At 37.8% G+C, this 25,233-nt stretch overlaps 1 protein-coding gene across 1 annotated transcript in view; it reads left to right on the top strand.

The window, feature by feature from the left end:
* Window positions 1-2,044: 2,044 nt before the first annotated feature.
* SEMA3D (semaphorin 3D) overlaps window positions 2,045-25,233 on the top strand; it is a gene marked incomplete at its 5' end in the record, with an annotated part of 60,917 nt that continues 37,728 nt past the window's right edge. The window contains 3 exons of the mRNA XM_010172542.2: window positions 2,045-2,144; window positions 5,363-5,491; window positions 11,660-11,802. Of these exons, the coding sequence (XP_010170844.1) occupies window positions 2,045-2,144; window positions 5,363-5,491; window positions 11,660-11,802 (372 nt within the window). The remainder of the gene's footprint in view (window positions 2,145-5,362; window positions 5,492-11,659; window positions 11,803-25,233) is intronic.

Raw genomic sequence — 25,233 nt, 5'->3', positions numbered from 1 at the left:
AGAGACAGGGCCTGAGATGGCTTCATGGAGGCTGTGAAACCAGGCGGTGACCTGCTGACCTTTGAAAGCTGCCAGTAGTTGTGCCCAGTGGTCTGCTGGCCAGTGCCAGTGCTGTGAAAACAGAGAGCAAAACAGTGTGGGTCAGGTGACTCAAAACCACAGCAGACACTGCTTTTGAAGCAGTACAAATCCTCTACGGGATCACACAATTAAAGGGGATTAAAGTCCTAGTCTTGCTATTGCTGAAGTCACTGCCAAAACTTCTCTTGGCTGGTGAGGAAGAGGCTTGGCCCGGTTGGTGCTGTTAGCCACAGCTCTCTAAGGGATGCTCTTTTCTTTGAAAGCTTTGTCCAAAGTGAAAGCAGGAGGTTAATTCCATGTGAAAGCCTGGTAGTGTCCATTAGTTTGTCTGGGTGAAGACTGACATATTTGATGTTGATCTGTAAAGCCTTTAGCCTGTTGGAGACATGGAGACAGTCCCTTTTCATGTGATACGGAAAGGATCCTCTGAGCAGCTCAGGACTGCACATCTTAGAAAAAATGAGAATGGGACAGTAACATAGTGTTTTCAGAGGGGAAAAAAAAAAAAAAAAAGCTTAAATTTTAATTTACTTTTGTTCTTGGTGTGCTCTGATCCACTTCAGTGGCCTGAGAATTTGATTTACCTGATATCCCACAGGTTTGAGAAGATAAAAAAGATTGTTGCTTGATTATTAGATTCTGTTTCATATCAGCCAGGATTGCTGGAGGAAATGGATCTTATGTTCATAGATTGAAATGGATTTTTCTTTTCTCTTAAGGAGCTTAATTATTCAATATCCTGAGCTTTTGTCTTCTGAGCTTAGGGAGTTTAGGAGGCACCTCAATGAAATAGAAAGGTTTGGTCGTTTATAATCTAATGTGCATTAAGGATGAATTGATGTGCTGTGAAGTCTGATCCTATGTGGCCATCTTTGGGCATACTTAGCTATTATTTATACTCCAGTCCTCTTGCAAGGTGGAAGTATAGAAACAAATAATTAAAATAACTTCACCCTTTTTAAGGAATTGTTTAAATCATAGAGATGTTTTGGGTTTTTTTAAACTGACTTCAAAAGTTATGTCTCTGCAATAGACATTAAACCCACAGTGAACACTAGTGGGATTTTAAATAGCACTGTAGGTAGGAGAGCATGTTAACAGTACTTCTGTAAGCAGTTTCCCTTTTTTAATAGCAGCAGAATTCTGAACATCAAGTCTCTATACCTGCAAAAATTTTCACTTGACTCCTCTGAGTAATCAATTTGCCTTCAGAAGGAGTCACTATGGATTTCAGGTTAAGCGTGCTTTTAGGAAACTAGTGAAAGGAACAAGTAAAAGCATCCATTATGGCAATTCAAAACTATAGTAAAACTTCAAATTACTACTTAGAACAATTGAGTCGTTGATTGCCCACTGAAAACATCAGGACTAGTATTTAAATAATTTCTTTTCTTTATCTTCCTCTATGTCCTTGTTATGTGACCCAGGAATTAATCACACTGTATTTGGAACTACAAGGAAGGATCTACTGTGATATCTCTTGTCTTATTAGCCTTGTTAAAAATGACAAGAGGGAGCGTATGCTGCTTTCATTTAAAAGGGGCTGAACTGTGTCTGCCGCAAACATTATTCAGCAGTCCCTGGAGAAATTTAGGAGTCAGCCAGAATCCCTTCTGGGTCTCCTGTTGCAACACACTCCATCAGCACTTTCCTAAATAGAAGCCAGTGCCTTTTAAGTACAATCCAGCTTTTAATTTGAGTAGAAATGAACAATGCTTTTTTTTTTTCTGAAAATAATTGTTTGGTTTTTTTTAAGATTTGTGTTCCACTATAGAGTGAACAGGATACATTAAAACAATGAGTGAAAAAAATCCAGATGCAAAACAGAGAAATGGACTCTAAACATCAATGCAGAGATGACAGCTGTGTGATCTAATGCACCTTTACTTCAAATGTTAGCAGAACGGTTTGTCTAAGTGAGTTTTTCTCTGCAGCTACACCAGGGTAATGAACATGTGTTTACTCTCAGGAAACGGTATTCCGGCTGGATACTCAGAACTTGGAGTCTGGCAGGTTGAAATGTCCTTTCGATCCTCAGCAGCCATTTGCTTCAGTGATGGCAGGTAAGAAACCATCAGAGCCAGATGCTCCTCTCATGTGTGTAATGGCTTTGTGCATGAGCCCGAGGTCAGAGGCTCAGCAGATGCCATCCTTGGGGCTCTTCTGCTGTTAGTTGTGTTTCTGATGCTGGTTTCTGCTCTCAGAGCTGAGGGAGCCTTCAGTCTGCAGATATCAAAGAGCTGGAAGTGTAACAACACAGAGATGTTTGAGTGGCTATGAAGCCTCTGCCATTGAGCAGGAAGGCGGTTTCATCCTTACCCAGTCATTTCTCCTTTAAGAAGACAACAAAAAAACCCCACATGGACAGACAATGTTAGAAACGCTTCTGGGTCTCTTTCTGCAATTATCAATATGTTCTGGCCTTTGAAGTCTGCTGACATCCACTATTTCCATAAATACATTTTTGAGGTTTCTATTTACTCAAGTAGCCACTTCTGAAGCTGGAAGCCTAGGAACAAGATAGTGCAATCTGCCTGCTGCGTGCATTGCAGCTCTGTGTGGTCTGACATTTGGGGCTGAGGAATGTCAGCTTGACCTCTGGATTTCAAATCACTATAAGAACTACTTTTGTCATGGTTTGGTTCATAGCTTTGGACAATTTTCATTTAACTTGTCTGTCAAGCATATGAATACAAGATAAGAGTGAAGCACCATGACGTTTTCATTTACAGCCAAAGAGCAGTGGTGACAATGCTTTGAAGTATTGGTCACTCTGTGTTATAAAAAGAATATGACTAATGTTCAGTCTTTATTCTCAGATAATAAGATAGATGATTTGTGATTCTGACCCAACAGATGGGGCAGGACTTCCTTTATTAAAAACAATAGATTAAAGCCAGCACTTATTCTTCTCAGGGACCCCTAGTACTGTTTAATGACCGTGAAGTCTATTTTTAAAATAGGATTCTAGAAACTTTAACTTTATTTTTAACTTTTTTTTTCTTTTTCAATGCAATAGAACTCCATGATTTATTATAACATTGGCTAATTCCAGTAGCACTCCAGTGCTTTGACTGCTCTATTAGCTCTTGTGACATGAAGAAGCTGCCGTCTTTTAGCTAACTGAAACATGAACTTCAGTACATAAGAATTTTAGGGCTAGATAAAATTAATGGTCAGAATATTCTAGTATTCTTTCTCTGACTGTGCCTGGTGTCAAGTGCTTTGCAATAATGTACAAAGAGCACTGTAAAGAGTTACAGGCCTGACCAGAGAATGCGTTCTTGACCTATCTTTTGATGATGACTTTATTCCCAAAAGTACTAGGACAGCAGTATAGGTCATGGATAAGATACTGCCCTGGGATTCAGGGGAGCTCAGTTCCTGTCTGCCACTGATGAGAGGAGTAACCTTTGAAATTTCTCTTTGCCTAGTTATATTTATCTGCAAAATGGCAATACAGATTATTTCTATCCTTCATAAACCACTTTCTAATCAGTTATACATATATAAGCTAAATACTATTTAATTATATTTTCACTCATATATGTAGGTTAACATAACTGAGTAATTTTAATTCTCTGTAGAAATACATAATCTCTCTGACTTCTTCACAGCATTTCACCTCAAGTAAATTCCACAGATAAATTTGAAAAGTCAGGTTTTTTGACTGAAAAATCACCTGCTCATCATCTGTCTTCTAATACAAACTGCTGCTCATCAAAACTGTTCTGGACATAACTGGCTTGAATGAGAGATACCAAAGCCAAGAGAAGTGCTGAAAATACCTTGTCAGCAGAGCCTAAGCAAGGATGGAGAATTTCTGTTAGCCCTTCAGATTTATCGATCACTGAGTGCCTGTCAGTTAGCAAACACCAATTACTCTGCCCATTCCTCATTATGACAAATACCTTTCAGAATGCACTATTGTTTCTTTACAAAGGCGACATGCTGTCTGAAAGATGTGTTTTCCAACACTGTCATGGAAATAATACATAAGTAACAATAATAGTGAGGTAAAAAGAAAGCTGATACATCTTTTTTGGCCAAATAAAGTGCTTGTGGATCATGGGTTGTGGTTTTGCGGGTTTTTTTCCCCCTTGATCTTATTTTTTTAAGTGCATTTACACCTTTTGCAAATGAAAACACAAACATCTGTGTTGAATGGTATTTATTCTGCATTCATTCCCAACAAAGGACTTCTCTCTAAAAGATCTTGTGAAATGTTTCTACCCAGACTATCAGAAAACCTGGAGAAGGAACTCCTGGAGGGGATTTTTTTATGTATCATAAAGCTTTTTTATATTATTACTGTTTATGATCATGAACCTTTTTTCTTTTTACAAACTCCAGGAAGTAACTAAAAAAAACCCCAAAAACCCAAACTCATCCAACCAATAAAGCTATCTTGTTATTTTGCAGAAAAAAAAAAAAAAATGATAATCGTAAAATGCACTATGCGGTAAAAATCAATTCACAATGATACTATTTCTTTGTTTCTTCTTAGAAAAGTATCAAGATCTTAAAAAAAAAAAAAAAAAGATAAAATATTGTGCAATTCTTCAGGTTGTGAAGTTTAGCATTGCCCACAAAGCTGGCAGAAGACTAAATAGTAAATACAGTTGCAGCAAGAGCACTGTACTGTTTTATAGCTATAGTTTCCACGTGAGACAAATTCTGGTTGCCTTATTGGAGCAAGGTGTCTCATTTATTTTAGTGGGACCACTCTCTATGTTAAAATGATCACAATTTGGGATGCCTACACCAGGAAAGGGCCAAGCTGAATAGTTCCAGTAGTGTAGCATCCATCATTTTTACTACTCACTCAAGCCCAGGAGCATCAAAGTCATCGGGGCCATGGCAAGCCTGGGACACCAGAGCTAGTTTGAGTGGATAGACGGTTGTGTCCTAACCATGGCCCCCAGGTTCATGTCTGTGCTCATGGGCGGGATGCTCAGATCAAATACACCTTTATACTCTTAAAAGCCCAGCACTCATTAAAGTCTGGGGAATGTACTTCTCTGAGTTCCTAAGAGATTTGAAAATTAGACTTGAACTCCTTTACTTCTCAGGCATATAATTACAGATATTAACCTCATTTAAATATACGTAACTTCACAGAATCCAAAATCCCATTAAAATATAAGTCAATAAGACTTTAAAACATTAAATTAGTTCATAAGCCAATTAAACTCAGGTGTTATTCACCAAACAGAACACAAGTAGTTTTAATTTTGTTTATCCCACAGCTGTAGAAACCCTTTTTCTCTTTCATTTGCAGATGAGTATCTTTATGCTGGAACAGCCTCTGATTTCCTTGGCAAAGACACTGCTCTAACACGTTCTCTGGGACCTTCTCACGACCACCATTACATCAGAACTGACATTTCTGAACATTACTGGCTTACTGGTAAGATCCCAAACATATGCTGTTGTCATTTGCATTGTCCCTGCTCTCTGAAGTTAATAGCCCCTTTCTTTTATAAACATATGTCCAGTAACTATAAATATAGATATTGTATCATGGTATCTTTGGATTATGTAGGCTTTTTTAAAAAAATAGCTCAGTGGCACAAAAATGTACTTGAGAAGAGTCACAGAGGTGAAAATGCTAATTAAGGAAACAGTAGGAGCATAAGACCTAATCATTCTTTCTGTCTTTGATCTATACATCTGTATATAGTCCAGTAATTGGAATAATATCATGACTTAAATGCTTCTATTTCCAGTCTTGTTGGAATTTTTTTTTTAAACCCTTTTTTCCGATCACTTGTTAAAAGCTGTTCCCTACAGCATGTTGAAATGACAGACTAGAAATTCCACGTTTTTAGGTAGGAGGTGTTTTTTTTCTTTCTTTTCCTTTTTTGAAAGGGAAAAATACCCTTTGTTGCTGTGAGGATCATTTTAAAACCACTAAGGGCGCCCTAAAATAGCTTCCCAAGCAAAACATTGCTTTTTCTTGCCTGTTAAAAAACATTCTGAGCTAGTAAACCCTCTAAAGAACTGGCTACATTTACACCCAACCAGTCTAAAACCACACACAGAGTAACATGGAAAACTTTGCTCATAAGCTAACCCTGCACAATTAAAGCATCCCCCTTTTAGCCGTCATCTGTCTTTAAAGATGTGGCAACACTGGCCCTAATTCAGGATGCCTATGTAACTATTATGGGTGTATTGTAAAGCCAGGGCCTGTTGACCACAGGGTTAAGTTGTCTTCCCAGCAGACAACTTCTGAAAGGGATAATTTTGCCTCTTAACTCTTTGAGACCTCAACAAGAGGAAGTGTTTTTTATTATTATTATTTTTTCTTACTCCTTCTCTCCCTTCTTCTAAGCTGTTGCCTTATATTTCTGTCTAGATCTAACTCCATAGCCTCAGAATTTCTACTGTGAGATAAGAATAAAAGAAGCCACTTAAAGTCATTTTACCTTTCCAAATAAGAGCAGACCTTCAGACAGATAGAAAAAATCTCACATCTGACTCTGCTGACCTATCCCACTTTCATCTCCTGTGCTCAAAATCTTTCTTGTCCCACCTCTCCTATCTTCTGTCTCTCATTTCTACACATCTCTTGTGCATTGTAGACCAGAAATAGACTGTAATTAACTCTGCAACTGAATATCCAGTTTTATCACTGGTGACCTGCTGATGCTTAGCATGGAAAGATGGTTGGGGTAGCTGCTTTCCTAAGGGATGCTATCATGTCCTAAAAAGAAAGATTTACTGCAGTTTGGACCTGAGGAACACCTGGTATTATCATTAGTATGGATTCACCTTGATGAGCATTACAGGGTTCAGTTCCCAGCCCAAAAGAACTTAATAGCTTAAATATTCAGTTCCAAATATGTCTTTATGCTATTAATGTTTCTTCATGAGCAGTTTGAGGCAAGGGAACGGCAAAAGAACACAGAATAAACTAAAGGTCTGAGAACTGTTTATATGTTTTAGTTTTGAGGCTGGGTTGGGGGGTGTCTGCCTTTCTTCTTTTTTTTTAGATTGATTCATGTTAGATTCTGTTTTCACTTAAAGCGTCTGTATTTGTGAAAGTTTTCTAAGGAGAATAATATATTAATATGTCTGGGTTTGAAAAACAGCCTTAGTGTGCTAGACTGAGACGTGAAAATTACTCCACACTATATAAACACTGAAGACCCCATATATTCTTCAGGTTTACCTTGTTTCCAGCCATATAAAAAACTACAGCCACACTTTGTCTAAGACTTCACATACACAATCCATGCAGTGTTATATTAAGAGTCATAGATATAAACTAGGTGCTTTTAATATTTTGAAACAGTCCTTTTAAGGTTAGAGAAAAATTTGAGTGCAACTCTAAATAATGGGATCATTTCTGCAGTAAGCCATAGGGTAGCTAATATAGTTCTAGTTTATTGTGTAACATTACCAATTACATACTTTTGTGCTTTCAGCCAATATTAGTATAAAGAAAATATTTACTTGATTTCAAGTTTAAAGCACTCTCATCTAAATCCTGTATTCCCTAAATCTACCACCTATTTACCAAGCATGTATTAGACCCCCAGGAAAAGTTGTACATACTTGAACAATTGTACAATTAGAAATAAATTATTTCCAGGCGTGACTTGTGTTTTTCTTTAGGATAAGCATAAAATGTATAACTTGTTTTTTTTCCAGAGGGCTGAGGAAGTTTTGCTGTAATGCACCTTAATATTTTTCAAGTTTCGTCTTACTCTGTTTCTGGAAACATGATTATCCTTTCTTGAGGGAGGGGAGGGAAAGACAAAGCATAAGGGAAAAAATGCGTAGGATACCTTCCAGTTCCTTGCAGGGCATCTCTATCCTGACTAATTAGGACATGTCTTAATCTCAGTGACTGAATAGCAGCTCCACAGAGGAGAAAGGGAGGAAGGCAGCTAATCTTTCCCATGACTCACGCTTACACAGGCTCATACTCCTGCACGCGGTGACAGAAGGGATGCTGCCTCTGCTCAGACTTCAGCCCCTCTCCTGCAGAGCTGAAGAATCAGGCGCTACTGTGGCCACTGACCGGAGCTGGCTCACTCGTGGCCGTGGCCAATGTGCACGGGGCTGGTGGCCCTGACTGGAACGGCAAAGCCACACTGGAACTGCCTGCCCCGCTCCAGCCCAGCCTGCAGAGGGGGGTGTCCTGTAGTGGGGTACCTGAGCCCCACGTACAGGCATACACTAAACAGCTGTGCATTCCTCCCTTCTTTATAGGAAGCTATAGCCATAGTTGGAATGAGTGCTTCCCTGAATTTCATTCATCCCGGTTTTTTATTATTTTTTCTTTCTCTTCATTGCAATTTAGTCGTCTTTGCCAGGGCAAAGACTTGCAGGTAATGACTTCTTTATATCCTGTGAACTTTGGATAGGATTCAGCTCACTTAGCTCTGAAAGGCAAAAGTTAGCATCCTGTCTGGGCTCAGTCATTTTGGTTGTCTCTGTAATTTACAGAGAGAGGTGACACTTCCAGAGGGTGACTCACCCCGCCTATTGTAGGAATTTGTCTTAAAATGGGATTATTCATTCTTACTTTCTTCCTTGTGTCCCTCCCTGAGAGAGGACCTGAATGAGTATAGGTTAGGAGCTTGACTTCTAGACAGTTAAAGGTAAATGAGGTGAGCATTATCCTTTGTATTTTGTCATGCCACATATTTCTGGCAGCCCAACTACAAACAGCTGCTGCCTCTCACTGTTTTGATTTGCTTTTTCATTTTTTCATGTTCTGGCATTTGCTACTCATTTCCTATCCTCTTTTTCTGAGCTGGAGTCTTGCTTCTCTGTAGGTGTTACTAAGGCATGCATGGTTGCACTGTCTAAAACTACTGCTGGCATTAGAAGCCAGCAGGTCACCAACAGCAAGTGTGACCACTGCAGTGAACCCAAAGGTGAAGGACTAGGTGTAACAGCTCTTCCCACTAGACCACCAGAGCATGTTTAAAAAAGCACAAGCAACACCTGAATTTATTCTACCACCTGTTGTCAGAGCTAATGATGCCTTTAATTCCTGTTTGGTTACATACAATCTAGCCATGAAATTAATATGCGGGAAAACCTCCTATTGAAGCAATTAGGGGTTGACAACTGTGTGTCTGGGAAAACAAATAGTGGTTTAAAATCATCATCATATAATTTGTTTCCCATGCAAAGAATCCAAAAACCTAATTCACAGTTGGTTTAAACACACTTTTCTATGTTGTATTGATGGATTACAAAAGATGAGACAAAGACCTCACTTGCAGAACGTAATGTTCTTTTCAGACCATGATGTCTTTCATTAAATTGTTTTCAGTCTCTTTGTCTTCGTATCTTTTACAGTGCATTTTTGTTTGGATTTAACTTTCAACTTCAGTGTTTTCAATTGTGATTTTAAATCATTAAATATTTGTGTTCCTTTAATTTGTTAGAGATTCTTCTAAATCTATTCCAGGAACTGGTATTGAGACATTTGTTTTTGCATTTGTCTTGCCAAGTAAAGCAATGGAATTTAATTTTAAAAACCCCATATATTCAGAGTTTTGTTTTGTGAATGTGGATTAAAAAAAAAAAAATCTATGTGAAATTCAAAAGCATACTACAGAACTATTTCACAGGTTTTCCTATTAAATGGCTATTTAGCTAACCACATATTTAAGAAACCATACTGGAAGTGTATTTTAAGTATTTATTCACGCTTAGAGACCTAATCTTCAAAGTAGCCTTACAGATTCTGAGGGGTAACTGAATATTTTCTTTAGGCTCATTTTGAAATCCTAACTTAAATTTATAGAGCTTGATGCCTGCATCATTTCATTTTTCTGCTGACACCATTCTCTAGTGTCAGGAAGGTTTAAAATGGAAGCAGCACTGTAGCTATTTTGACCCATAAATTTACTCTTTTGTCACGAAGGTGCACGTTCGGCACTTAAACACATCCCATTTTCTCTCAAACCTTCAGCTGTGAACTTCTGAGTGAAAGACCCTTTTTTCATCCTGTGTGTACTGTAGAGTTCATGGTGAAAATTCCTCAAGGCTAATGTAAAGTAACAGTCATTATAAAAAGGACAAAAGCATGAAGATACATTAAAAGCTGATAATAGTATTCCCCACATATTGCCAATGTGCTCTGTTTGCTCTCCATCTTACACCACCCTCCTTACTGCTTTCTACTGCAGCCTGACGCTTATGGGGGACAAAGACTGTGTGTTTTATTGCTGAAAGAATGTATTTTAGAGTCAAGGGTCTCTTTGCACCATATTTGTATAGTCACTTCTGTTTAAAGAAAAACATCATCCAGGCTGCCCAGAGAGGTTATGGAGTCTCTTTCTCTGGAGACATTCAAAACCCGCCTGGACGTGTTCCTGTGTGACCTACTGTAGGTGTGCCTGCTCTGGCAGGGGGGGTTGGACTAGATGATCTTTTGAGATCCCTTCCAATCCCTAACATTCTGTGATTCTGTGATCATTGATCCAAGTGCCCTCAGAAGTGCTGGTCTATTGTAGCACATTGGGGAATATCTTAAAAATCACTTTCCTTAGTATCTGGTTCACTGGGGCAAGACAGTGATGTTGCTCATTGTGCTGCAGTGAGGGGCCCCTGGAAATAGTTTAATTTCTGATTTTAGTGCAAAATTTAAAGAAAAAAAACAACCAAACAACCCAAAACAAAAGAATAAAAAAAACAGCCCACAACTGGTGAGCAGGTAGAGCAGGACAGGAGATCATGGACGAAGGAGCTGAGAAAGACAGTGAAGAACATCTGTTAAATTCTTGGCCCAATAAGCACGTCTATAAAATGCAGAGACACCCAAGCTTGCTTTGGAAGAGACCAGAAGTAATATAATGGCTCAGCATGTCACGGCAAGGCATGCTGTAACATTTCTTGCAAAAGGCAAGCTTAAATAAGCCAAAAAACCAGTTACATCGATATAGCTAATCTGTTTTCATGTACAACAAGAAACTGTGTCCTTGAGACTGACCAGTCAGTTGTGGAATTTGGTGTGCTAACTTGGGAATCACAGTATGGCACTGTATTAGATTTGGCAGATATACTTAGTAAGATTGTTACAGCACAGATACGTAGGAAACTTTTAACTTGGGAAGGCTGTTATTTATATTGAATTTCTAATCCCTTGGATCATTAAAGGTCCTTTGCAAGCTATTTCTATTAAACAGTAGTATATTTCTGTACTCACAACTGCTGCAATGTGCAATTAAATTAATTTAAATTATACCACGTGATTTCAGAAAATCTACTTAGTATGGTGGCAGGAACAGTAAGGCAGATTTTTGTAGGCAATATTTTGTACTGAGTTTTATTCTATTTTCAAACAGAGAATGATAGCCAGTGCTGCATATTTATGCAAATGGTAGTAGTATATATACACAAAAAAATTACACTAAGAGTAAATACCTCAGAATCTGTGGTGGTTTTTGCTCAGAGTTAGTAAGAAACTTGCCACTACATGTCTACATAGTGATATTTTGATTTCACTGGAAGATGCAATATAAATGCAGATATTGAAGCAGAAATTTAGTAGCAAGTATTAAGAGATTTATTCAGATTTTTAAAACCTTTTTCTGGGAACTTCTAGGAGCGAAATTCATTGGAACTTTTCCCATCCCGGACACCTATAACCCAGATGATGACAAAATCTACTTCTTTTTCCGAGAAATATCACAAGATAGTGGCACGTCTGACAAGACAATCCTTTCCCGAGTTGGGAGAGTTTGTAAGGTGAGGACTCTATCTTTTTATTTTATTTAAAGAAAAAAAAAAAAAGTTTGGTTTGTTTCTGTTAGAAATCTGTTTTCCCCTTCAGATCAGAAGGAAATAGCATTGTTACTAAACCATCATAGTAATTTTTCTGAACATAGATTACTAATGCCATCTGAAATTTACTCGTCTGAAAAATAGACTTAATATTGACTGTGTACCTTTTTTTAAAAAGCTAATATGCTTATAAATTAGAATCCTGTGTATAAATGACAATGTATTGACCTTCAGATATGCAACACTGACCTGCTTTGTTTCATAAGCTTTCAGTGAGAACTGACTTGTCAAAGTGTACACATTGGCAAGGTATTTGGGTTCTTATGGAAAATGCCCACTGAATGGAGGGGTATGCAAACCCATCCCTTCAGCATAGCTTAGTGCATCATTCCTGGGCATTACTGAGAGCTGGGGTCAGTCATTTGTTTCTGCACATTCCTGATGATCAGTTGGGATGAGGGGAGGCTAAAAATGTATGCAGTTTCTGAACTACAACCACATCTTCCTGGAGGTTTCCTCCACTGGGAAGAAGTTCAGTCCTTGACCCGCTGACCAGGAGGAACCAGGCCCTGGCTCTGCTGCAGTGTAAAAAGTTTCATTCAGTTGGTGCCTGACCTCCTTTAAATGATTATTCCTTTCACTTTCTCTATCATTATGCTTGGTTTTGCCTCTTATGAAAGATTTCTGCCCCTATGGTATTCATAATTCAGACTCAGATTTTTATGAGCTGCACTCTTTTTGAAGAAGCATCTCTGTAAAGGGCAGAAGCCTCCTCAAATGGTAATGAGAAGATAAACCAATTCCTACATATGAAGACAGCAGCCAGTGTAGAGTTTGCTGGTCAACAGTCTGCTGGTTTTGCTAAGGTCTCCTTCTCACTACAGCATAAGGGTCTATTGACTTCTATGCCAAACATACTCTCTATCCACTCCTTTGTCCTATAATATTGTAGCAACAGAAGTAGTCAGCATAAATGTTCCCATCCTGTCCTTAGGTCTTCAGTGAATCCAGGTACCCAGGAATCACTGGTAAAAATCAGGAAAATGAGACTTAAAGTTGTTATCATATTAGTAAATATTAGCTCTGAGCAAATGTTTATCTTGTAATGAGCTAGATATCAGCAACACCATCACAGCAATCACAGAAGTAAATACATCTATGTTATATTTTTTTCAGAAGCTTTCATTTACTTCCATTTTCTGAGCAATGTGACTCTGCTGGCAGTGAAAATTATCTTCTTAAGAAGCTTGAAAATTAGTAAACAAACAAAAGAGTTTGTGATTTGCAGTAAGATGTGTCTAGAAAAAGAGCACCCATTCAGTTAATGGACACAGCGATAAACAGAGTGGACACGTGTATGAATATCTAAATCTACAACAGCTCTGCAGTCCAGCAAACTCCTAACTCTAATTGAGATTTCAGTGACCACAGCCATTTCACACTTATGTCCTCGACCTAAAATGTTAAGAAAACAAAAAACCCATTCATAAATCAGTTCTCTAGTAGGTTTTTAGCCAGACAAAAAATGGGTAATCTTTAGTTGGGTATTTCACAGCAGTGTGATTAATGGCAGAATAGAAATGCAAACAAGTGTGATTTGCTGCTAGACATGGCATTTGCTGATTATGAGAAAGCACTTAATGCATTAGAAGGAATTGATAGACAACATTTTCAAGCCAAGGCACAGGAGAGATTATAGTAAACTAAGATATATTAGCTAGAGATCTCCAACATCCTTTACCTAGAAAAAAAAAGGAGATAAGGTATCATAATAAGAGCAAATGTATCATAAGGAAATCCTAATGATCATGCATACTTGTACCTCAAATGAGACTGAATTTGTAGAGTAATCATATTAATAGGAAAAAAAGTCTTTAATTTTATTTTTAATAGTCAAAGCAAAACAATGGAAACTGATAATTAAGATTACTATTATTAATGTTACTTTTGCACTGTCTTCTTTATTTAATGAGAACTTCCCAATGGAGGCAGAATTCTCTTGAAAATTCAGACTCCTGGTTTTTTGTACATTTGTCTTGATTGCCTGCAAATAAAAAAAAGATATAATGCAAATTATTATAATGAAAATGGAATTATGGAGATTTCATATAAATTAAAATATGCAAATATACTCCTTTATTTGTGGACTAAGATCCTCTGGATCTGTGCTATGACATGAAACATCTGCTATGCTTAATTCTCTCTGATACGGGATCAATATCTTTGGTTGCAACAGTTGATAACATAACAAGTGCTGCTTGCACTGGTCTCATTCATGTGACCTGTACCACACAAAGTTAAGCCTTTGCCTTTTCAGACAATAACAGTGGATGTGAGGAGCCCATAAACTTTTGAAATCATTCGCTTGGTATAAACCCAGTTTTTTTCTACTAGAACTCAATTGCTGTCTACCTCACTGTGCCTTAGGGCTCCTGTACATACATGCCAGAACACACACTGAAATTAGAATAGGCTTTGTTTTTAACAAGGAGGTTAGTCAATGCAGCCTATTCTTTGGCTAATTTTCAATGGTTCAACAATATGGTCTCTCACTGATCCTCTCCCTTAGGGAAAATCTTCTCTGGAAAGCATTCCCTTTCCCAGCTACTTTCAAACCCAGAAGATTACAATACTCTTGCTGGCAGCTCTTCACCCAAAGTCAAACAGCTGTCACTTGTCCTGTTCATAAGACCATACTTACCGTCTCGAAGCATGCATTGTAATAACACAGCCACTGTAGCACTAAATAGCACTAATTTAGGTTTACGTCATCTGCATTCTGTATATCACTAGAGGATATCAGTATAAATTGGGAGGAAGTGCTTTCAACAGTCACTTTCAAAACCAGTTGTGTAATTTATCATGGCAAATGGCATTTCCTATTTTTAGTTTGAGGGAGGCGGAAAAAGTATAATTGGCCTATCTGTAATACCTGATACTACTTACGGTATGTTCCTACTTATATAAAGTGTAATCTGTTAGGTTATTTGCTCTCTTTTCAAGTAAGGTCATAAGTAAAAAAAAAAAACAAAACCAAAAACAACCAAACAAACAAAAAAACAAAAAAAAAACCAACCCAACAAAACAAACTATTAAAGATTAGTCAGAAATGTTTAGTTTTTTAAGCACATACAGATACACCTTTGGATATTAAATGATAATACAGACCTTAACTTCTTAAGAGCATGGATGCAAATATTTCTATTTCTAGAAACACAGGCATAACCTTTTACAGCTACATTGTCTTCAAGCTCACACTACTGACCTAGTTTGCATCAGCTAAAGACACGACATAGACATCACACACTGAGCCAGATTTTGAAAAAAAAAGCTGTAAAATCCATGCACTGTGCCCTCTGCAGTCAAGTAACAAGTCAGCTACATTTTTATATATATCCCTCACAAAATGATGACAGAGTTTTAATTCTATTTAAGGACAACCTCGCATATACACAAATAGAGCCTGAGAAAAGACTTAGGTTTCCCTCCTATTTTCTCCAGTCCAATAAAATAAGAAATTAAAATCTGAACTTACAGGAGTACACAGAAGAGTTTTGGAGAGGGAGGAAGATCATTGGGGTTTTTGTTTGGTTTTTTGCTTTTCTATATAGAAACACATTTTTTCATCGTTACAATCTCATTCGATTGGAATGGAGTGGAAATTAGCCAAAAGCAGTAGTCTCCTTGCTGCAGTATGAAAATCCTGTTTATTATTACAGTGGTTTGCATGTGCTGTGTTACAAGCTTCTCTTTAACAGTTTAGGTGATGTATTGCAAAAGTTACAGCGTGCAGTCTTGGCGACTGATTTCCAAGACCTCAACTGCCAAAAAATCAGACTTCAGTCCATGATACTTTCCCATATTTCCCAAAGCATTCAGTATGCAGAAGAGGCCTTTGTTCTAGTGGGAACAAGTGAGCTCTTTGTCTTTTTTTTTTTTTTTTTTTTTTTCCACCCTTATATATGCTACACTGTACCTGGGGACGAGACTATAGCAATTAGGCACAGCCCTCTTGGTTAAACTGTACTTTCTAAACACACTGGAATGTAATCATTTTAAGAGCTCCTGAGTTGAGAGTCCAGGACACACCCTGCATTCCACCTTTGGGTAATGTGATTTATTTCCAAAGCCATGAACATGACCAGAGTTCAAGGCTGTGACCTTGCCTCCCGTCTGGTGCTTTAAGGCAATTTGTATTCCCGGAATGGCAGGAGGGAGCTGTTCCTCTGTGACTTCAAATACAGGGTCTCCAGTGGGCTCTGCCGTGGGGCTGCTCATGTGTGAAAGTTAGGAGGTGTTTTTCTTGTCCTGGAAATAGTCTAGCCATGCCTTTACTGTGACTAGGGATAACTGGGTCATTAACATTCTTTGTATTTCAATATTGTGTAATGCATCACAGTGTAGATAATTGATCTATCTCCAAAAACATTTGGGTTGTCCACATAGTGTCATGCTTTACCGTTCAGCCGTATTAGTTTAGGTCCCGGAAGCAAAATAGCCATGTTAACATGTTCTCAGCAGGACTAATTAGTCTGGGCTCAGAGCCATGCTCGTGCAGCTATTCCGCTTCCAGTTCTGGAGGCAACTCATTCCAGACGAGATTTAACTTACTGTGTATTACATGCTTACATGCTTTCTTTGTCACCATAATATTGCCTAGCCACAATGCTAACCATGGGTATTTTTTTTATTGCTGTTTTCTTTTTTTTCCCTCCTTTTTTTTTTTTTTTATTTATCAGTGATAATGATTAAAACCACTTCAAAAATGTCATCAACAATGGTCCGCATTTGCCCATTGAACATCTTCGCGGTAGTGGGTCTTTCAGCAGTCAGCTCCTCTTAGACTTCCAGATTTGATATTGGAATACTTTATGCCATTTAAAAGTTTTCAAATTGTGTAGAAAATAAGATGCTCATCAAGATGATTTCATTTTTAGGACTGATGTATTGGAGACAGGCCAGTTCCATATAGTATCTGCTTCTAACGGTGATGTATTAAGAGATATAACATCAAGACTTTTCAGGTCTTTTGGTCCAACTTTCCTTATTGGCAAGAGTAAAAGCATGAGTACAGGAAGTTTTGTATATTTTTATCCCTCATGGGTGTGTTTCAACAATATAATTGGTGTTTTTTTGAGGGGAGAAATCATGATTTGCAGATGAAGCAAAAATATGTAAGTTATGCCTATATATAAAGAGGTGTGACTGAATTTTATTGAGCCTCAGGGAAAATGAAAAAGAAATTGCAGTGTGAAGATAGAGCTTTAAAAACTGGTTTATGGAAATGCAGCTGCACAACCTCTGAAGGAAACTCTGGAAATCATCCTAGTTGCCAAAGAGACTCATTGCAGAAGATACTATTGGTAAACCACTGTCTTGGAAGTGGGAAGCCTGCGAAGTTAATTGGAGTAGAGTTCCTATGTTTAATCCAAAGTCCCTGACTTCATAATGCTTTGATTCAGATGTTCAAATATCTCTAAGAGTAGTAAATGATGGTTTTATGATTTTGGAAATTTTGTGATGTAATAAATTAGCTTCCTGGTTTTTTTGGGGTTTGTTTTGTTTTGTTTTGTTTTGTTTTGGGTTTTTTTTTGTTTGTTTTTTTTTTTTTCCTATCAGTAAGTTTAATATGAAAATGTATCATGATTTGCAGCTCAGACATTGCTGCTGTTGATTGAGGATACTGTTGTAAATGTAGATGTTTCAGGATGCTAAATTCTAAAGGACACTGTAAGATGTTGACCTACCTTTCGTTTTTGACCTCATCCTTTTCCAACTCTCAACCAGGCTGTTGTGAATATTGAGGTCACACTGTCCGACACTAGTGACTTTAGACACTTGGATGTTTCTGAGCTAGGAAAGTAATTACCAGGCATTCACTTTGATCAATAAATGCAGATGATTTTTTTAGAGGAAGACTCTTTCCATCTTCAACCCGAATCACTTTTTGAAGGACATATTTTCCGTATACTATATAGAGCTTTACCCTTCTGAGTCCCTGGAATGTGAAATTCAGGGTGTTCTTATTTAAATAAGAATGTGAAATTCTGAATGGCAAATTCAGGCCTACTTGTTCAGAAGGAAACCAAACTACCCCTATGCAGCATCTCACACCACTTCACTTTCAAAATTCTCTCAAAGCATTTAAATGATATAAATTCTGGTCTCCTATTTGACATTAATTGCATGATTCATCTAGTCACTTGACATGCATGTAGCTTCATGATCAAGAGTGCTGCATTTCATAGCCTGAAGGTTGTGTTGTGTTTGTTTGTTTTTTTTTCCCCTCTGTCTTTTAATATTTTTTAAATGTATTTATTTCATATAATTTGTACTAAGTATATATGAAAGTTCAGATGAGAGACAGGTAAAGGCAAGTCAAACACTCTGGAATAAACCACAAACAGATTATACTCAAAATTTATGGTAGATTTTCCTGATAATTCCTTAACTTTTTTGATTAGTTAGACATCACTCTTTGCTAACTTCAAATTTCCACTGAAGATGGAGTGAACATCCTAATGAGGGATACAGTAGAGTTCATCTACTTTGTGGCAGCCTTTGAACAGTTTTGGGAAATGTTCTTAATACAAGAAAACCAGAGAAGCTCTGGCTGCCCCCTCCCTGGAAGTGTTACAAGGCCAGGTTGGATGAGGCTTTGAGCAACCTGGTCTAGTGGCGGGTGTCCCTGCTCATGGCAGGAGGGTTGGAACTAGGTGATCTTAAAGGTCCGTTCCAACCCAAACCATTCTGTGATTCTATGAAACCTGTTGGAGGTAACCTTAGCAGAATTGCTGAATGGCCTTGTGGTAAAATGATGCTTTATCACTTATAAGCTTAATTTTATTATTTCATTTGTCCCAAACTGCATTCAAACTCACTGTTGTTATCTCCCTCTCTTTACCAGAGCCTGTTAATTTCTGACTTTTGTTTTTTCACGGTATGCTTAGTAACAGTCAATTTTATTTTCTTTCCTGTATAGCTAGGTTTTCCAGTTTGGCTCCCATCCAAGGACAATTCAGTAGAAATCTCTAGGTGTGATGTTTAAATAAAATCAAAAAATAAAAAATAAAAAATTCCGTAATGAACCAAACAGTTATGCACACTTAATATGTGTGCATTGCCATTCTGAATGAAATAACAACAAATCTGCTTGAGGGACAGGAACTAAAATCTAAACCACTGTTTCTCACACACTCATAGTTCATAGAGAAGGCATTTCCACAGTAGATGTGGCCTACAGTCTTGTAGTTTTTGCTATGATTTTCCATTGTGATAAAGACTCTCTTTCCCATTGTCTTAATGCCTAGAAATATGTGAATGCCCAGAGTGGCATCCTTACCCATAGGTCTCATGTCAGCCTTACAGTCACATGGGGTGTGTGGTCAGGGGACTGGTTCAGCTTACCATACATTCGGCTACTTTAGCTTCATGCTAGTTTCATGCCAAAGGCTTCCCTGGTTTAGTCCTGCTGGGTGTTTACTCATTCAAGCCAAGGACTCCAAAAGCAGGCTCGACACTAGCCACAGCATTCTTGCATTCCCCTGGCTATAAAGATGTGTGCTGCTCCTACATAATCCTGGGTCTAGGTAGGCAAGGGCATGGGTTGAGACAGATGTTTAGCTTTCCTGTTTGTTTTGATTTTGAGATCTGTATTTGACCCTGGTTGTGCAATCAACTTTCGACATGTGCAGAGCTTGACGAAGGATTTGATTCACAGCCTATAATCTTAGTCTGTAGAAGATACTATTTAACCTCTCCAATTCCTTTTTCAACATGCAGTGTGGTTTACACTAAGGGAATGAAGCCAGGAAGTATAGAGCAGTGACAGGTTAGAGATCTGTAAGTATGCTGCACTAATGATGAGGGTCCTTTAATCTTAATGCCTGACATGATGACTCTAACTCAGGATGGGGAAAATAAGCAGGAAGCCTGGACAAGCTGTGCATTAGGTTCTGGACTGTGATGAACAACAATTTTAGAAAGGTGTGCAGAAATGACAAGTCCCAGGGACCAAAAAGCAGCCTGGGGTTTTGCACGTCTATACGCTAGGCTGTGAGTTTTCTGTTTCAAAATGTGACAGTGCCGAGCTCTCAAGAAAGATCTGAAAAATGATTGTAGAAAGATTCTCTGAAAGCATATTTGCCTAGGGGAAAGGTTAATGTCCAAGCCACACTAATGTAGAGGAACTTCTGATTATGCTTTTGGAAGAGATAAAGGGCATACAGCCTGCACTATGATCATCTAAGGAGCACTATAGAGATACCAGGCTGATGCATCACCCTGGAAATTGGGAGGACTGAGTTTATTCCAGGCTTTCTTGTTGAGGTTATGTGCAGCTCTGCACAGTTTCCGTTAGTAAGGTGCTGTGTTTGCACCTTTAATTCTGTTGCCTAATTATGTGCAAATGGTAGAGACCTTGCAAGGCACAGTCTGTAGGCTGAAGAATTGCATCATTTTGCCAGGCTAGAACTTGATAAGGACATTTTTGTGAGTAAGCGTGTGGTACATGAAGTTGAGTCCCACTCAGATCTTCATTTTTGAATCAACTAGTTCAAGTAGAAGTATTAAACACTAGCAATATCCGCAGAGTCCAGAGGGGTTGATGCCATCTTACATGAAGCAATATGCAATCCTATAATGAGAAGCTTTCCCCAGGAAAGGTTCTGTAATCTCATAGAAACAGCAGTTACTCAACAGTCACCACTCTTGCTGTCAGATGGGAACTACAGACACAGAGGTGAACTGACTTTCCCAAGTTTACTCAAGGTATTCACAGCTTCATAGCAGAGCAGTCTAAGTTCTAAAATCTCATGTGCCCCCTTTCTCTTGTTTATATTGCAAGAGTAGTTTTATTCTTCCTGAAGCCACACTTCATGTGTTGCTTTATGTTTTTGAATCTCACCCATAGTCTGCTGAGATCATAGGAGAAATTTTTCACCTGGCATTGGTATGGTTTGGACAAGAAATTTTGAACCTGAATTCCTGGTGGAGGAAATTTTACTTGTCTGTGTTAGGTCGATACCCAACAGAATTGGGTAGAGCCAGAATATGCAAACTAAACTCAAATGATTAAAAAGAACCATGAATTTGAAGATAGAAGTCTGAAGAAGATTGTTAGCTGTTTCTCCATTTATAAAGTCTGCTAGAACATTTTGGGTTTTTTTTCCATAGTATAAGGCTTTGCTGCCAGGCATGTCATTTGTTTCTGGTGGCTTTGTGACTTAGCTAGACTTCACACAAGAGAAAAGCTCCAGGGTGTTTTGCAATTTCAGCACTTTTCCCCTCTGTTCTCCATAATTTCCTTTTATTCAGGCCAGGAATTCACTTTGGATGGTCCTTCCACAGATCTTGCCTCTGGCTGTAATTAATAACCTGCTTCTAGAAATTCCACTCCTTGTCTTTTTTTTTTTTCTTTTTTTTTTCTTTTTTTTTTTTTTTTTTTTTTAATTTAGGAGGCTGTTCGGGATAATTACTGTCTTTAAAGTTTTATGAATCACAGTGTTTGACATTTTTGATGTTGATTGATTTTCAGAAAACTGCACTTTTTGTTCTAATGTTCAATTTGTCACTGTTACTTACAAACAAATAAGAGATTTAAAACCCCAAAGATGCAGATGTTCTTTAGCTTTGTTGCCATCTGTTTTCCTTCCTACTGAATTCCAAGAGTAACATTTATGCATTTTAATGAAGCTATATCTATGTAACATATAAGATAAAATAGAATAGAAAATAGATACAACAGAAATTCTAGATACAACAGAAATTCTAGATATAACAGAAATTCTAGATACAACAGAAATTCTTTAATATAAGTTGATTTTTAAATCACTTCATAGAGCAGTATTTTTTCTGATGATTTTTATTTTCATGGTAAAGTTATATTTAACTAGAGGGTTTGAAAAACTTTTGTTTTGCTAAGTTATACATAAATTGCAGATCAGAAAACTGAGATTTCTATGGAAGTCTCCAAAGAAAGGCATATGATACAATCTTTATTTATTTCACAAATTTTACATTGTGGGATTTAAACAGCATGCTTCCTGGATGTCACAAAGCCATACACTTACTTGCAGTCATTGAAGTTGTACATCGGATACTTGAATTCTTAATGTAGTTTGGTAGAAACCTGATTTCTCTCTCCAACAAATTACTTTTTAGCACTGGCTCATTGAAAAGGATTGAAATGTTAGCATTTCTGTAGAATAAAATTATGTCTGATTTATTACAATACTATTGTATTACTTCCCCATTTATCTAGATAATTTCTGTGTTTAAATCTTTGTGATTTTTTTGGCAATGTTTCCTCAACAGGTGACAGATTTAACTGCCCACCTTCTAGTTGGCAATTATCTAAATCCCTAACTCAGGCAAACACAAATAACAGAGAATTTACAGGCACTTCTTTCAGTTAAAAAGAAGGTATTTCAGGTGGAAGTGTTGGTATCTGTTACAGCCGTGAGATTACAAAGTAGTAAGTGCTAGTTAAACGTTTATTTATATTCAAAAATAAATATGGAGTTGTGAGTGCCTTCATGTAGTGTAACAAAGTTTATAGTAAATGCTGCTAATCCACTGTGCCTAGAAGTGATATTTTGAGAGATAAGTTTTCAGATACTCATGGCTGCTCATCTGTTACAAGTAGATTAGCCATATTTTTGGAATGAAAGACTTGCTCATGCCGTCTTCCCCTTCTCTCAGCACTTAAATTTATCTTGTTTTCTTGTCTCATGTCCCTGAAATATTTAGTGTTTTTTGTCTTCAGTACCAGTACCTGTTGTTCAAAATAATTTCAGTGCATCCAGTTTGCCACCTGGTACTGCGATAGTTCCACTGGGCCAGCAGCCAACACAGCCATTCATCCACGTTCCCCCCACCCCCAGGGGACAGGGGAGAGAATTGTGGGGCAAGGGTGAAGAGATTTATAGGTTGAGATAAGAACAATTTAAAATAGAAATAAAATTTAAAATAATACTAATATTAAAATAGTAGTGATATTGATAGCAGTAACAAAATATGCAAATGAGTGACACACAGTGCAATTTCTCACCACCCGCGGACCAAGCCTGGCTTGTTCCCAGATAACGATCCTGGAGGAGCGACAATCCCAAACTGAAACCGCAATGCTGGAAGAGCGAGAACCCGAGTGAAAGTCAGAGAGAGCTGAAAGAGGAAGAGACCCTCAGTAATACACTGGACGTGACGCGATATGATATCGAATATCCCATTGGCATATCCAAACTCCAGTTTAGCTTATTAATTTAAATATTCCTCACCCCATTAGATCTTGTGCTTGTGCACTAACAAAACATGAAGTCCTTCACTTCCAGTGACAAAAATGCAAACACTGGTATGTTATCAGTGTTTCTCTCATAACAAATCCCAGGCTGAAAGCAAAATGCAGCACTATTCCAACTACTAAAAAGAAACCCAGCTCTGTTCCAGCTAAAAATTAGGACAAATGCAAACTTAATCAGTTCATGACAGCATGGTCTGAAGGAAAGGAAAATAATCACATGTTCTCCAGTACCTGAAGCCTCAAGAGATGTCAAAGACTTACCTAATATGCACCAGAAAATAGTGTTATGAAGGAAGGGCTGTACTTTCTTCAAAAAATTGAAGTTTCCAGAGCTTAATAAGACAACTACTATTTGAGAGTCCAGGAGCAATGATATGCCTATAGTATTATTTTTTGAACCTCCTTGGCCTAAGCTGAACTAATTGTACTTGTACATAAAATCAGCCTTTGTAAATTTCTGCACTTTCTCAGTCAGTGAATCCTGGACATATATTGGGAAACTAAAAGCAATGTATTATTCAGAGATGGCATAAAGAGTTGAAGGGTTGTATATGGCTGCTAATGAAAAAAAAAAAACCAAAGCACAAAAAGCACAAACAGAACAATCTTCCTAATAAAATGTACATTTTGTTTTATTCAGCCATGTCAATAGGAAGAACCATGTTGGAGGATATGTCAGCATATTATATGTACAACTGTCTAAATCTGTGAAAGGTATTTTCAATCTTTCCATTTCTGCACCATAAATTTGTGATTCTGGCTTCAGAAGGACTTGGTAGATCATGGAGTGCTGGCTGATCATTGACTTCCCCTTACTCCTTTATAAACTCTACAGTGTTATTGGCAACTTTTGGATATGTAAGGCACACACAGTGAATGTCTGTTCTAATGTCTCTTAAATTGAAGTAACATGGTTAACATCATGCCCTGGCTTGATAGTGAGGAAATATGGATATATATTAAATCCAGTGGAATCTTACAGTTTAAAGCACATAGCACTTGCTAAGACTGTTTCCTTTGAGCACAGTATTTGATTCACACTGCTCTTTAGGAACTCACTGGAATTGCTGACATATTTAAAATGAGCATTTGTGAAAATGCTGTGTTGGATCACGACTTAAGGGTGGTAAAATACAAGTACGTATTTTCCCATCCCTTGCAGAGGCTGAATGCCTGTGATGACAGGAGCGGGAGCTAGACAAGGGTAGTTTTTCTATTCCAGCCCCATCACATCTTGCTTCCTCCCCACTTTTTGATCCTAGCCAGGCAGATAGAGACATCTCATCGCCTGTGATGCTGCACTGCATCCACCAGAAATCAGTGTGGAAGCCCTGCAACGTGAGAATTGCTTAGCTAATCCAAATTGCCAGAGGAAGGAAAAACTTAATGCTTCTTGCTTTTTAAGATGCTTTGTTACAACTTTGTAATTGTTTGGTTTTAATTACACCACAGACTTTATCTGCTGTGCCTTTGAACAGAACACACACATGCAGAGCTTCTTTTTCCTATTGGCTTCAGGCTGCTAGTTTTGACACCTTTGTAATAAATCTGTTGGCTAGATGCAAAGCTTCAGGCTTGGCAGGACCTCAGGAAGTCAAGAGAGGAGGTAGCAATTCTTGTAAGAACAGGAGTTCCAAAGGCGATAGATTAACAGGAATAATTTCCAACTGAGTTAACCTATTTAAAAGTAGCAAGTACTTAAAAAGGGAAAATGGTCAGAGTGCATTACCAGAGAAGTGCTACTCCTTGTGAAGTGAATTTCAGCACTTAAAATCATCTTTATGAATGTCTGTGATATTTATTATACAGCCCTGAAGGGCCAAATACAATCTATGGAAATACCACATAATTTCCAACACCCAGTATTTCCTACTTGCTATTTCTATACCTTCAGAGTTGCAAAGCCAACTAACAAAAAAAGTTATTTCCCCTAATGAATCCAGAGGGGATGAATATTTACGACCAAATTTGTGGTGCTCAAATTTACAGCATAGATCCCGTAAGCTTCAGTGTTTATAAATGAAAAGAAATAGGCACCTTCATGAGGTAATTCAGAACCTATAGCTGGGAGATATCACTGTTGCTGATAACGTTTT

Source organism: Antrostomus carolinensis, unplaced genomic scaffold (genome assembly GCF_000700745.2).
Source record: "Antrostomus carolinensis isolate BGI_N321 unplaced genomic scaffold, ASM70074v2 scaffold6147, whole genome shotgun sequence".
NCBI classification, from domain to species: Eukaryota; Metazoa; Chordata; class Aves; order Caprimulgiformes; family Caprimulgidae; genus Antrostomus; species Antrostomus carolinensis.
The sequence above is the reverse complement of the archived record's forward strand: the minus strand, read 5'-3'. Positions and strand labels throughout refer to the sequence as shown.